The sequence below is a fragment of the Salmo salar genome, chromosome 01, assembly GCF_965601325.2.
Source record: "Salmo salar chromosome 01, fSalSal1, whole genome shotgun sequence".
Lineage (NCBI taxonomy): Eukaryota > Metazoa > Chordata > Actinopteri > Salmoniformes > Salmonidae > Salmo > Salmo salar.
In genome coordinates, this window is record NC_138291.1 from 44,268,999 (window position 1) to 44,282,500 (window position 13,502).

A 13,502-nucleotide genomic window follows, 5' to 3' on the forward strand; every position below is an offset into this window, starting at 1 on the left:
CTCACATGGTTCACCAGTGGAAGGTTAAGCTTACCGTATGCTTCCCAGTCGAAAAAGTTTGCGCATATACACTACATGAACAAAAGTATGTGGACACTTGCTCGTCGAACATCTCATTCCAAAATCATGGCCATTAATATGGAGCTGGTCCGCCTTTTGCTGCTATGACAGCCTCCACTCTTCTGGAAAGGCTTTCCACTAGATGTTGGGACATTGCTGGTGGACTTGCTTCCATTCAGCCACAAAAGCCACATACTTTGGTATATATAGTGTATTTTGATGACTTTTTTTTACTTTATTTGTTTTGGTATACGGCAGGTATTTTCTTCGGCTGTTCATGCACACAATTTTCTTGAGCCAGGTCAAAGTTCGTCTACACTCCGTCGGTGATTGGTAGACAGTACTACTCCTAGTAGGAGTGGGAACATGTCTTTGTTGTCATTCAACGAGAGACGACTTGTTTTCATGCAAATGATTTTACTTGAAAAATACTGCACCAAACATCTTAGCTATATGTAAAATTGCGCGACCAAGACAGATTAATGACAGATTCTTTTAGCTTAGATAAATTCTGACTATTTTGAGGAAGTGTTTCTGGCTATGTTGTTGCGACGGTGGCTCAAGAGGGACAAACAGAAATATTGCCGCTTTTTTTCTTGTTTTTCAACCAAAGGTCTTTAGGGAGTATGAGAGCACAGACGGTCGGGTCGCCTTGCCGAGTTCTGCTAGGAGCAAACCGACCCTATGTATGCAAACGCCTTTAGGTCTCCTCAGAATGGTTCACCAATGGTGGGTAATGGTTAACTTTACTAATCTACAGGAATATCAACACGCACCATCACAAAGGAGAGGGCAGAGAAGAAGGGAAAACCAAAATAAACACATTCATTTTCTAGATACTACTACTATTATAACAGTACTCACGGGCATCTTGCATCCCAAAAATCTGAGGGGGGTACATGAGGCTGGCTGGGGGGTGGTCTGGATCGGGGCTAGGCCCAACTGTAAGTTGGAGAATATAGCATTTTTCAAACATCTGAAAACAGCTTTTTCCTGATATCTAGAGACATAATAATTATGGTTAATTCTATATAAAAATACTCTATTTTTCCGCATATCTAAGCCTACGTCTTGAGCTGTCTGTATCCTCCTGACTGGTGTTTCTTTTTTTAATGAAATGAAAAATGCTTCTCTACTAAAATCTGGATAAATGATTGATAGTTATTGCTTGATTTTCTAAAGCCTAGCAACCCTGCCAGCAGGCATGCCAGAGAAGATGGACACGCCAGCTACTCTAACTTGATAGCCTGAAATGGCGTCTTGGTAGCTATTTATGAAGTTAGGAAACTATCTGGGGTAGCGAAAGCCAACTTCAGAAAATTGCTAAGTGACTAGTAGTATTACAGAGAAATAACAACCAAAAATATTTTAAATAAAACTAAATCTATACAAATCTATACAAATTTTGCCGATACTTTTATCCAAAGTGACGTAGTCATGCATGCATACATATGTAAAAATCATATTGTAAATTAAGTTTTGAATGGATGAGTTCTTTTCAATGAGCCACCTAACAAAACTTGCTTTTTAAACATGTATCTACTTCCCTATATACCTCTTTCCCTATTTCAATCTCATTATTCTCCTCCCTCTGAAAGCACCTAGCTATCATTTAAATTAAATTCATGTTCTCAAGGACTCAGGAGCCCAGGCAAGGCCAGAGGATAAAAGGGCCAACCAATTTACCGTGCTATGGTTTTGTTGGTCTTTCCCCCCCATCCTCCTCTTCCCTTCTCCCTGGTCGTGGATTGATCAGGATCTGGAGAAGATGACAGCTGTCTCCTGGAAATTAGACTTCCAAATGTGATAGAAAAACAGAAACAAGGCCTTGGCCTGGGTGTAGCAAAAGCCAGAGCCTTGGTCCGGGTGTGAGATGAATCTGACCAGGTCTCGAAATCAGTCCTCTCCTTCATCTGCACTGATTAGAAAGACCAGGTGAAAGCCCGGTTAATGACGAGCTTCCACCATACTGTTTTCACCTGTGAAGTATTTTCCAATCATTAGAGATGAAGAAAGGCTATGAGGAAAGGACATATACTTTAGACAATTGAGAAAGAGCCCAAGACCTGCAGGTATATACACTGAGTGTACAAAACATTAAGAACACCTGCTCTTTCCATGACAGACTGACCAGGTGAAAGCTATGACCCCTTACTGATGTCACTTGTTAAATCCACTTCAATCAGTGTAGACAAAGGGGAGGAGACAGGTTAAAGAAGGATGTTTAAGCCTTGAGACAATGTAGATGTGGATTGTGTATGGGTGCCTTTCAGAGGGTGAAAGGGCAAGACAAAATATTTAAGGGGTGCAACTCAATATTAGGAATGTGTTCTTAATGTTTTGTACACTCAGTGTATGAATGCATATATTATGTCTACATGCTCACTGTGTATAAGATAGAGGACATCCACACACAAACATCTGTTCAAAAGATGTCTATTTTTCATATGAATGGTGTTATTGACTGCATGGCCATGGTCTTGGAGGCATTTCGCTTTGGAAGAATGAAAACTATGTATCAATGGAGAGATCCTGAAGAAGAAAAAAAATGTTGCTCTGCTGACCATGTGAATAGATTAATACAGAATACAGTACGTATACATGATTACATCAGAAACTATTGACACAGTCTATTAGGAGACCTATCCTTCGAACATGATAGCACTCCTATGCTCCATGGCCCTCAAGGCCAACCCGTATCAACTTCAAAACCACGAGAAAGAAAATAAGAAAGAAATGAGATTGTTCCAAACCCGAGCATAGAACCGTTGTCATGGTAACCGGCGAGCACAGAGTAGTGGCAGACCTCCACATATTTGCCCAGAGTTTAAACTCTTTCTTACACAAGGCCACACACACACACACACACGCACACACATGCACGCATACATGAGCACAGACAACAAGGGCATGTGTTTGGCAGATGGTAGAGGGAGAGCAAGAGATAAAGAGAGAGAAAGAGCAAGAGAGAGTGAAAGAGTAAGAGAGAGAGAGTGTAGGAGGGAGAGAGAGTGAAAGAGTAAGAGAGAGAGAGAGAGTGTAGGAGGGAGAGAGAGTGAAAGAGTAAGAGAGAGAGAGAGTGTAGGAGGGAGAGAGAGTGAAAGAGTAAGAGAGAGAGAGAGAGTGTAGGAGGGAGAGAGAGTGAAAGAGTAAGAGAGAGAGAGAGTGTAGGAGGAGAGAGAGTGAAAGAGTAAGAGTGAGAGAGAGTAAGAGAGAGTAGAGAAAGAGAGAGTGAAAGAGTAAGAGTGAGAGTGTAGGAGTGAGAGAGAGAGTGAAAGAGTAAGAGCGAGAGAGTGTAGGAGGGAGAGAGGGAGAGTAAGAGAGTGAAAGAGAGTGAAAGAGGAAGAGAGAGCGAGAAGGACCAGCAGCACAGCTCATCTGATCAGACCAGCCCTGATGTGCACATGAGTTCACAGGGATTCCATAAGGGTTCGTAAGGTTCCCAGGGCCACTGACCAACACACAGGGAAGACAAGTGACCAGACCAGGCCAGAGTGGCCATTCTCCTTCTCTAGCCATTCCACCACACACAGACAGCACACACAGGAGCACAATTGCATTCTTCTCCTTCTTTTTTGTCTCTCTTGAGAAGAGAAGATGCCTCACTTGAAAAAGCACAGTAGCTGCTTTTTAGAGTCCGTGTGTGACAGGGGACACCACTCTTTCCCTTGTTTTCCCCCATTTGGGGAAGACTGGGGTAAATTGAAAGTGGGTCCTCAGCTCCCTCCCCTAGCCTCTCACTAGACCCCATCTGCTCGGGGGGGGGGGGGGGGGTGTGTGTGTGTGTGTGGTGTGTGTGTGTGATATTAATACCTCTGGTAGGGTAGCATTTTGTGCAGGCTACATAAAGAACAGGAAGCTAGGGGGTCATTGGGGCAGGACTGAAGGTCAGCTCAATCAGTCTCCTCTCCAGCGTGATGACGTCTCAGTGGCGATGTCGCTGTGATGGATGCAGCATGGGTGTCAGGTCACCTGAAACACGCAAGACAAGATGAGCCACATACATCAACACATACCATACATACTCTCACTCTCTGGCGCTCTCTCACACACACACACACTTCTCCTGCCCTCCACTGTATGTAATATCATCGAGTGAGTTGTCCTGCCTGTATCTCTAGCTAGAAGAAAGTCTGACGTATCGGTCGGCAGCAGAGCCATATAAATACAGACACACTCGGTGGAAGCCCATCTCGACCTGCCGCCCATCGGAAATGAGGAACACATTGAGAGTTGTCTACCACACGGCGGTATATGGCTCTGGGGGTGCGGGGTTTTCGGGGGTTGGCATGGAGACCCTCCGTTGTGTGGGAAGCGTTCCAAACATGATGGGAGGGGGCAGAATTTAGTGACTCAAGGTGTCTGGGGTGATTGGGAGGGCTATAGGGACAATGGCCCCTTCCATTAGGCCTAATGGGGACACATGTAATGGGATTAGGGTTAGGGCACCTGGGGGGGGAGGACCACATGGGGAGACACTGCACTTGTCCCACACCCCACCCCCCACCCACCCCCATGTCCCACTCCATCAAACCTGCCTGACAGTGTCTGACTGCCCAACAACTTCTCCTTGATTGGAGAAGGATGGATGAGATGGCTGTCTGTAGGTCTGTCTATTCAGTCTGTGGTTAGATTGAGCGCTTTCAGAAAGTATTCACAACCCTTGACTTTTTCCACATGTTGTGTTACAGCCTGAATGTAAAATGGATTACACTGAGATTGTGTGCCACTGATCAACACACAATACCCCGCAATGTCCGAGTGGAATTTTGTTTAGACATTTCTACAAATGAATACAAAAAATGGCATCTGAAATGTCTTTAGTCAATAAGTATTCAACCCATTTGTTATAGCAACCCTAAATACGTTCAGTAGTCACATAATAAGTGGCATGTAGTCACTCTGTGTACAACAGTAGTCCAAACGTACAGATAATTGTAAGGTCCCTCAGTCGAGTAGTGAATTTCAAGTACAGATTCAACCACAAAGACCAGGGAGGTTTTCCAATGCCTCCCAAAGAAGGGCACCTATTGATAGATGGGAAAAAATAAAAAAGCAGACATTGAATATCCCTTTGATCATGGTGAAGTTATAAATTACACTTTGAATGGTGTATCAATACACCGAGTCACTACAAAGATACAGGCGTCCTTCTTAACTCAGCTGCCAGAGAGGAAAGAAACCGCTCAGGGATTTTGTCATAAGGCCAATAATGATTTTAAAACAGTTTCAGAGTTTAATGGCTGTGATAGGAGAAAACTGAGTAGTTACTCCACAATACTAACCTAAATGACAGAGTAAAAAGAAGGAAGTCTGTACAGAATACAAATATTCCAAAACATGCATCCTGTTTGCAATAATGCACTAAAGTAATACTGCAATTTAAAAAAAACTTTTGGTCCTGAATACAAAGCATTATGTTTGGGGCAGATCCAACAACACATTCCTGAGTACCACTCTCCATATTTTAAAGCATGGTGGTAGCTGCATCATGGTATGGGCATGCTTGACATCAGCACATACTAGGGAGTTTTTCAGGATAAAAAGAAACTGGATGGAGCTAAGCACAGGCAAAATCCTAGAAGAAAACCTGGGATCAGTCTGCTTTCCAACAGACACTGGGAGACAAATTCACCTTTAGGCAGGACAATAACCTAAAACTCAAGGCCAAATATATGCTGGAGTTGCTTACCAAGTCAACATTGAATGTTCCTGAGTGGTGAAGTTAAAGTTTAGAATTAAATCGTCTTGAAAAACTATGGCGAAACACACCAACTTGACAGAGCTTGAAGAGATTAAAAACAAACAATGTGCAAATATTGTACAAACCAGGTGTGCAAAGCTCTTCGAGACTTACTCTAAGAGACTTACAGCTGTAATCGCTGCCAAAGATGATTCTAACATGTATTGACTCAGGGGGTTGAAAACTTATGTAATCAAGATATATTAGGGTTTTATTTTTCATTCATCTTTAAAGATTAGAATTTTTCTTCCACATATTTGTGTAGATCATTGAAGAAAAAAGACAATTAAATCCATTTTAATCCTCATTTGTAACACAAGAAAAGGTAGAAAAGTCAAGAGTTGTGAAAACTTTAAGGGGCAGCAGGTAGCTTAGTGGTTAGAGCATTGAGCCAGTAACCAAAAGGTTTCTGGATCGAATCCCTGAGCTGACAAGGTAAAAATCTGTCGTTCTGCCTCTGAACAAGGCAGTTAAACCCACTGTTCCTAGGCAGTCATTGTAAATAAGAATTTGTTCTTAACTGACTTGCCTAGTTAAATAAAGGTTAAATAAAAAAAATGAAAAGGCAATGTATATCCCAGATGCAAAACCAAGTTTCACATTAAAGCTGAAAACTAAAGACTAAAATAGTATTTGATAAGGGATATCAAACAAATCCTGACAGACATTTTGGGCAATATACAGTTTTAGTGAATTTTTCTACATCATTAGCCCCCGCCCCAGTGATGTGAATCATAAAATAATAAATTGAGGAAAGTGTCCAATGATTCTTTACCAGTCACCGCTCCCCGCTCCCTCTTCCCCCTCTCCAAATTCCTCCCCTCATCCCAGGACAAGACGCCCAGTCAATTAATAAGACATTGTCTCCTCCCCCAGGGGCCGGTGCACAAGAGGCCACCCAGGAACCAGCGGCCCTCCATCTAAAACTGCTTCACTGGTGGCCCCCAGGAATGCAGAACATTGCTTTGGGAACAGGACAAGGACAGGGGGGTCCGGGTGGGGTGAGAGTAGAAAGGGGGGAGGCAAGAGAGAATAGAAACAGCCCCATCATCATCATCATGCTGGGCCAGGGCAAGCCAGTCAAAACTGGAGAGCAACAAAAGGAAATGGCATCCAGGGTTCCAGTCTCTCTCCAGGATCCAAAGCCACTTCACCCCTCTCCAGTCAAATCCCACCTACCACATACACACACACCACCACCATAACCCACCTCAAAGCACTCTATCATACGGCTGCCCCAGTCATATCCCCCCCCCCCCCAAGACAGTCCTCCCCCTTTGGATACCTCCCAACCCCTACCCTCTCCCACAGTCCTGCCCCTTCAAAAACACAAACTGCCTGTTCTGTCTGCTTCTCTTTCTGTCTCCCTCACTCGCTGCATCAGTTGCAAAAGGACAAAAATCATACGAAAGCGACTTCATTAAATTAGGTTTACCTTTATTGAACAAGGGCAGGCAACTAAGTGCTGTACTGTCCAAGAATAAAGGCCAGAATTCAGATCCAGACTGAATAGGACATTTGGGCATAAAAGTTACATATTGCAAGCACAGTGCGCTGGGGGTTCTTTCCTTGAATTTCACGTCAACATTTCAGTCAGACAACTGAAGCAACCCTCCGATGTGACTGCATTTCATTTACATGGTAGTAGAATGATGCTGCCACACATTCCCCCTGGGAATACCACTACTGACACAGCCATGACAACTCACATAGTACTGGCTGGGAATACCACTGACAGAGCCACAGACACTGAGCCCCCTCTGCTGTCCAGATACTGAACAGTAACTATTGGCAGGAAAATACAGTTTATAAATATGGACTCCTCCATGCTTAGCTTTGAACTACTGAGAATGTGAAATAATCTCTACTAAACCAAGTCACTATGAAGTAATTAAATAATCATAGACATCAATTCATTTTAATATTAATCTCTGCCAAATTAGTTAATTTATGGTACAGTTGGATTTAGCTGTGTATTACCAAAAACATTCGTACCACAAGACTTGAACTTAGATATTTTACAGTATTACATTATTCAAATCAAAAACCTTAATGCCCTCACTTTTATTTTTTAAATAAACATTATTTATTTAAACAGATATATTAAACAAACCACAAACAAGCAATACCAACAGGATTGGTTTACAAAACACACTCCCTTCCAATGATATGCGAGTTGATTCAACTCGTTCTCACCCAAAACAATGCAATACAAGGGTCACACACAAACGTTAACCTTATTTTCCTGACAAACAAAATACAGTAGAAATCACATCAAAATTCATCGTTTGAAACACAGCTTCATTTTTTTCTTTTTTTATCCTCTCATTAGTATTCAATGTCATTCTCCCTCTGTAAAAGTTCCCATTTCAAGACAACCCAATGCATTGGATACATGCAGTTGAATGATATTTTTAAAAGTCATACCGTTTAGAATCTTATGGAGTAGCATAATTACAGTATTTACAGCATTAGGACACAAAGAAAAATACGATTATTATTTTAGTTATTTCTTAAATGTACACGTAGCTACCTAACTTCTATGACTCCTAACGCAAATACAATTTCTAGCCCAGCTAGATAAAACAAAATTAACATATTTGATATAACAGCTATGAAATAACTCCTTCCAAATATTTTCTTAAAGCCTTTTCCATGGATAAATATAAAATATATAGTCGCTAATGTTGCACAGTGAGTGGATGACGCGCTACAGAGAAGAGAATTAGGACGGTCCCTCAGTACCAGTTCATTAGAGCCAGGAGCTGGTCAACGCTGTCCTCTGGTGGCTGCCGTTGGACATGTCATCTTAAAAACTACGGAGTGCCCTTTGATTAACTTAACGTTTACATCATTTACAGTTTTTACTTTCTAATAAAAATACAAAAATGAATTACATTTTATTTTTGATAGACAACACAAATTTAAATAAATACATGTTCTGTGATGCTAAAGCTATTCAAATCAACGCACAGGTGTTTTCATGATTCCTCGTTTTTTTTTTAAGTAAGAAAATGTCCCTTGTAGACTTCAGAATTAGAACAGCGACTGGAAATCTTCTCCCTTATGAAACTCGTGACCAAACCAAAATCACATAAACAACATCTCAGTACAACAAATTATTTTCTAATTTAGGATGCATGTAAGATTCATCCATTTTAACAAGACTAAAACAATAGGGACCTGATTCACAGCGAACAACAGCGCATACACACACACACACCATCATTTTACATGGATAGACAACATTTAAAAAGACCCAGAACACCGCTATGTGCTTCAGTTCATAACATAATGCCGTATTGAAGAACATCCATGGTTTGGCTGGCCTGCACACCTGAATGATGGGGTGTTAAGTGACCAAACCATATACTGCATGTCAAATGGACCAAACACACAGGTTTTTGTTATCACAGTGATGGCTAGGCTACGTACGCCGTGGCAGTAACTAAAGGGGTGAGCAGTAGTGTCAAACATTACGTAGACTGATGTTCCATTCCAAATGGAGGACAATTATCTACCGTGAACAAACCATCAATTGAATTTCTCCAACAACAAAAAACATGGTCCAAAACAAAAACCTATCAAAAGTGCAAAGGTCGATAATATTAAAGCTGATTTGCATGTTAGAAGGTTGGATATTTAGGCTATAGCCTATTGAAAGGACCCACCGCTACAGTACTATTCAGGAAGACAAGCTCCAGAGAACCATGCCCAAGACAATGTGGGATGTGTCTGTCTGTACCACCAATAGTATTGAATGTAGTGGTGGGAGAGAACCGAGGCCATGAATAGGCAGTGGCTCAGCCCTCATAGCTGAGCAGGCACAGGACTCACCTGGCAACTGGAACCAGCCAAGTGGGGTCGAGCTTATTTCAAAAATAGCATAGCTATGAGAGAGGATGCACATTACAAATTAAATTGGAAACAAAAATGTTTGGGCGGCACACAAATAAGTGTGAAGATGTTAATAAAAAGACAAGTCAGCTTGGAGCGAGTCTGACCTAAAATGACACGAAACCGCGAGAGAGAGTTGAGCATTTCCCTTTCTGGAACAAACAGGCCAGCGCTACAGCAGATTAGACTCCCAGCTCCCAAAGGAGAGTTCAATATAGGACACACTCCTTCCTCTTCTCCATCCCGTTCTCCTTAACTCCCCCCCACCCTCTCTTCCGGTCCTCCCATCCCATGCTTCCTCTCTTCTGTGGCTGTGCCCTCTAGTCTATTAATAGACCCAAACAACTTTAGGTTTAATGGGGCAGAAAAGAAGCAGGGAGGGAACTCGTGCAGACTGAAGTCAGAAGAGAAGAGCTTTGTACTATTTAGCTTCTAGGGTTCAGCCTTTTAGTTCGTGAAACTGAGAAGTGCGTGTGTGTGCGCGTGTGTGTGTATATAAACAGTGTTCCCTGTTGACATACCAAGCTATAGGTTCAGACCTTTTTTGGAGTGGACTGTATGAAATGGGGAGAGCAATAATATATTCATGGTTTCAGCATGAACTAAGTTCAAATGAAGCCCTCAGCTGAAAAGTCCCTGTGCCCTGTTGTCCAGAAATAAACAAGTTCTAGCCTCTGACAGTCGGACAGTGTCACACAGATATTCAGACATTAAGTATCCTCACTAATACGATTCGGATGGGCAAACATGTCTGAGTACTTGCATAGAAAGGAAACGTCGCACGCAGATCTTAACAGGGTAAGCTACCTTAAAAAGTGTGTTTCCACAGAATGCCGTTTCTAAAATGCTCAATGCTTTCAAACGGAAGTAGATAAAGAAAGCCAAGTAGAGGCGCTCTTCGCAAAGCAACATGTCAAGATGTGCATCACAAGAGTTCAAACCACAGTGCGAGTCCCCAAGAACGCGAACCAACCATCATCTCAGTCCTGCAACGCTATAATACAGAGAACGCCATGAGAGGAGATTTATTTTATGTTCCTTTAAAAATAGGAACCAGTGAACTGTTTGTACTAGTCTGAGGCAGAGCCAGACACAGTATCAGTCAAATTTGGACTCACCTACTCATTCAAGGGTTTTTCTTTATGTTTACTATTTTCTACATTGAAGAATAATAGTGAGGACATTAAAACTATGAAATAACACATATGAAATCATATTGTAACCAAAACAAATCAAAATATATTTTCTATTTGAGATTCTTCAAAATAGCCACCCTTTGCACACTCCTAACATTCTCTCAACCAGCTTGGAATGCCTTTCCAACAGTCTTGAAGGAGTTCCCACATACGCTGAGCACTTCTTGGCTGCTTTTCACTAAGTGCAAACCAGATTGGATGTCGAATCGCTGCAGAATGCTGTGGTAGCCATGCTGGTTAAGTGTGCCTTGAATTCTAAATAAATCACAGTGTCACGAGCAAAGCACCCCCACACCACCTCCTCCATGCTTCATGGTTGTAACCACACATGCAGAGATCTTCCGTTCACCTACTCTGCGTCCCACAAAGACACAGCGGTTGGAACCAAAAATCTCAAATTTGGACTCATCTGACCAAAGGACAGATTTCCACCGGTCTAAATGTTCATTGCTCGTGTTTGTTGGCCCAAGGAAGTCTTCTTCTTATTGGTGTCCTTTAGTTGTGGTCAAAGTTCTTGAAATTTTCCAGATTGACTGACCTTTATGTCTTAAAGTAATGATGGACTGTTGTTTCTCTTTGCTTATTTGAGCTGTTTTTTGCCATAATATGGACTTGGTCTTTCACCAAATAGGGCTATTAAGAAGGAAAGAAATTCCACAAATCAACTTTTAACAAGGCACACCTGTTAATTGAAATGCATTCCAGGTGACTACCTCATGAAGCTGGTTGAGAGAATGCCAAGAGTGTGCAAAGCTGTCAAAGGCAAAGGGTGGCTATTTGAAGAATCTCAAATATAAAATATATTTTGATTTTTGGAACACTTTTTTGGTTACTACATGATACCATATGTGTTATTTCATAGTTTTGATGTCGTCACTATTATTCTACAATGTAGAACATTGTCAAAATAAAGAAAAACACTTGAATGAGTAGGTGTTCTAAAACTTTCGACAAGAGACAGAGAGACAGACAGACGACAGACAGACAATACACAGTTCTAGTCTGACACACAAGGGCAAGTGACAGCATCTAATGTAGAAAAGGCAGAGGTTTTTGGCACCTTCAAGGCAAGTTGATGTATATGAGGATCCTACCCTACTATTTGTAGTCCACAACAACACACCGACTAGGCCTGAAACATAACATCAACCTGCCATTGAAACGTTTTGCAATGAGGTGAAACTGGGTCTAGATCTCAGGTTGGTGGTCTGAACATATCTATCTATCATAAACAGTTGTGAACCATTAATAAGTTAACGTAAAAACAAGAAAGAATTTCGGTCTGCATTATTGTCATACATAAAATCCTGCAAAATATGTGCTCTGCTTTAAAAACTAGAGGTTCATCCCAATGTGATAAGCTGCAGTACTTGTGGCTTAACGTTCCATTTTTAAAGTAACGCAGCACACCAGTATAAACCCCCCCCCGAAGAAACACAACCAGGACGACCACCTACTTTTCCTGACAAACTAACAAACAAACAAAAAGACATGACTGAAACAGAGTTGTGGTTGTAGAGGGTTCTCTCTGCTGTCTAGCCCTGAATCCATAGGGCAGCCCTTTTCATTTGGCGTGTGTCTATTGCTAGCAATGACTGGGAGGTGGTTCCTGCTCCCGCTGCATGCTCAGTTTGGAGGCGTGCGTGCGCTGTCCATGCGTGTGACTGATTGACTGCGAGCTGCCATGGAAGGAGAGCAAGAGAACGATAGAGGGCTCTCCCTGCCAGCTGTCTTTCTGACGGCGCAGTCCTTCTCCCTGCCTTCTTCCCCCTCGCTCGCTCAGTGCATGTTTTGAGATCGACTGCATGTGACCGCACAGAAAGACTGACCTACAAATTCAGATTAGCGAATCAGCCTCGCTCAGGCTGATCCGCCTCTAATACACCGTCTGTCTCTCTCTCATTGTGAGAAGTGGAAGGCTGGAGGGTGCGGGTGTTCCGGGGCAAGGTCGCTGTCTGAGCCCAGGGCCAGGGGTGTCGTGACAGGGGTGGTGTTGGAGGGCTGGAGTGGAGGGTTGAAGTCTCCACCCGTCTTCACCTGGTGGGTCTGGGAGGAGGAGGAGTGGGTGTCCTGGTGGGATTGGGAGGAGGAGGAAGAGGAGTGGGTGTCCTGGTGGGTCTGGGAGGAGGAGGAAGAGGAGTGGGTGTCCTGGTGGGTCTGGGAGGAGGAGGAAGAGGAGTGGGTACTCTCACCGGAGCTGCTCCTGGTCTCTGTGCTGGTGCTGGTCTTCTTCATCTTCCTCCTCTTGGCCAGCGGGGCCTTGTCCACCGTCTGCAGACGGAAACCCTCCCGCTTACACTTGTTGAACGCCTGGAGAAGCACAAACCAAGACCACAATAAAAACAACAACAAACATAAGAAATACAATTACAAACAAGACATGAACAATAGTAAACTACAATAAAACACACAAGGCTAAAACACATTCATAAAAACATGAACGGATTTATACCCGCCATCACCCCATCCCTTTTGGAAGAACTGAAACGGGGATATTGTCAAAAACTCTCCTTGCCTCCTCTAATACAAACCTGCCATTCACTCATCATGCCCCCCCCCCCCTCCTGATTGAATGAATAAAGCTCACGTTGAAGGTAGCCTTGACG

The 13,502-nt window shown here is 42.7% G+C and overlaps 1 protein-coding gene across 4 annotated transcripts in view; it reads right to left on the reverse strand.

Moving 5' to 3' along the window:
* Positions 1–7,865: 7,865 nt before the first annotated feature.
* Positions 7,866–13,502, reverse strand: part of rps6ka5 (ribosomal protein S6 kinase A5) — a 43,212-nt gene continuing 37,575 nt past the window's right edge. For all 4 annotated transcript variants that reach the window (XM_014197872.3, XM_014197862.3, XM_014197852.3 and 1 more), the window contains 2 exons: positions 13,484–13,502; positions 7,866–13,206 (listed from right to left, as the gene is read on the reverse strand). The exon at positions 13,484–13,502 is cut by the window's right edge and continues 148 nt beyond it. In XM_014197872.3, coding sequence (XP_014053347.2) covers positions 12,796–13,206; positions 13,484–13,502 — 430 coding nt within the window. In that variant the 3' untranslated portion in view covers positions 7,866–12,795. The remainder of the gene's footprint in view (positions 13,207–13,483) is intronic.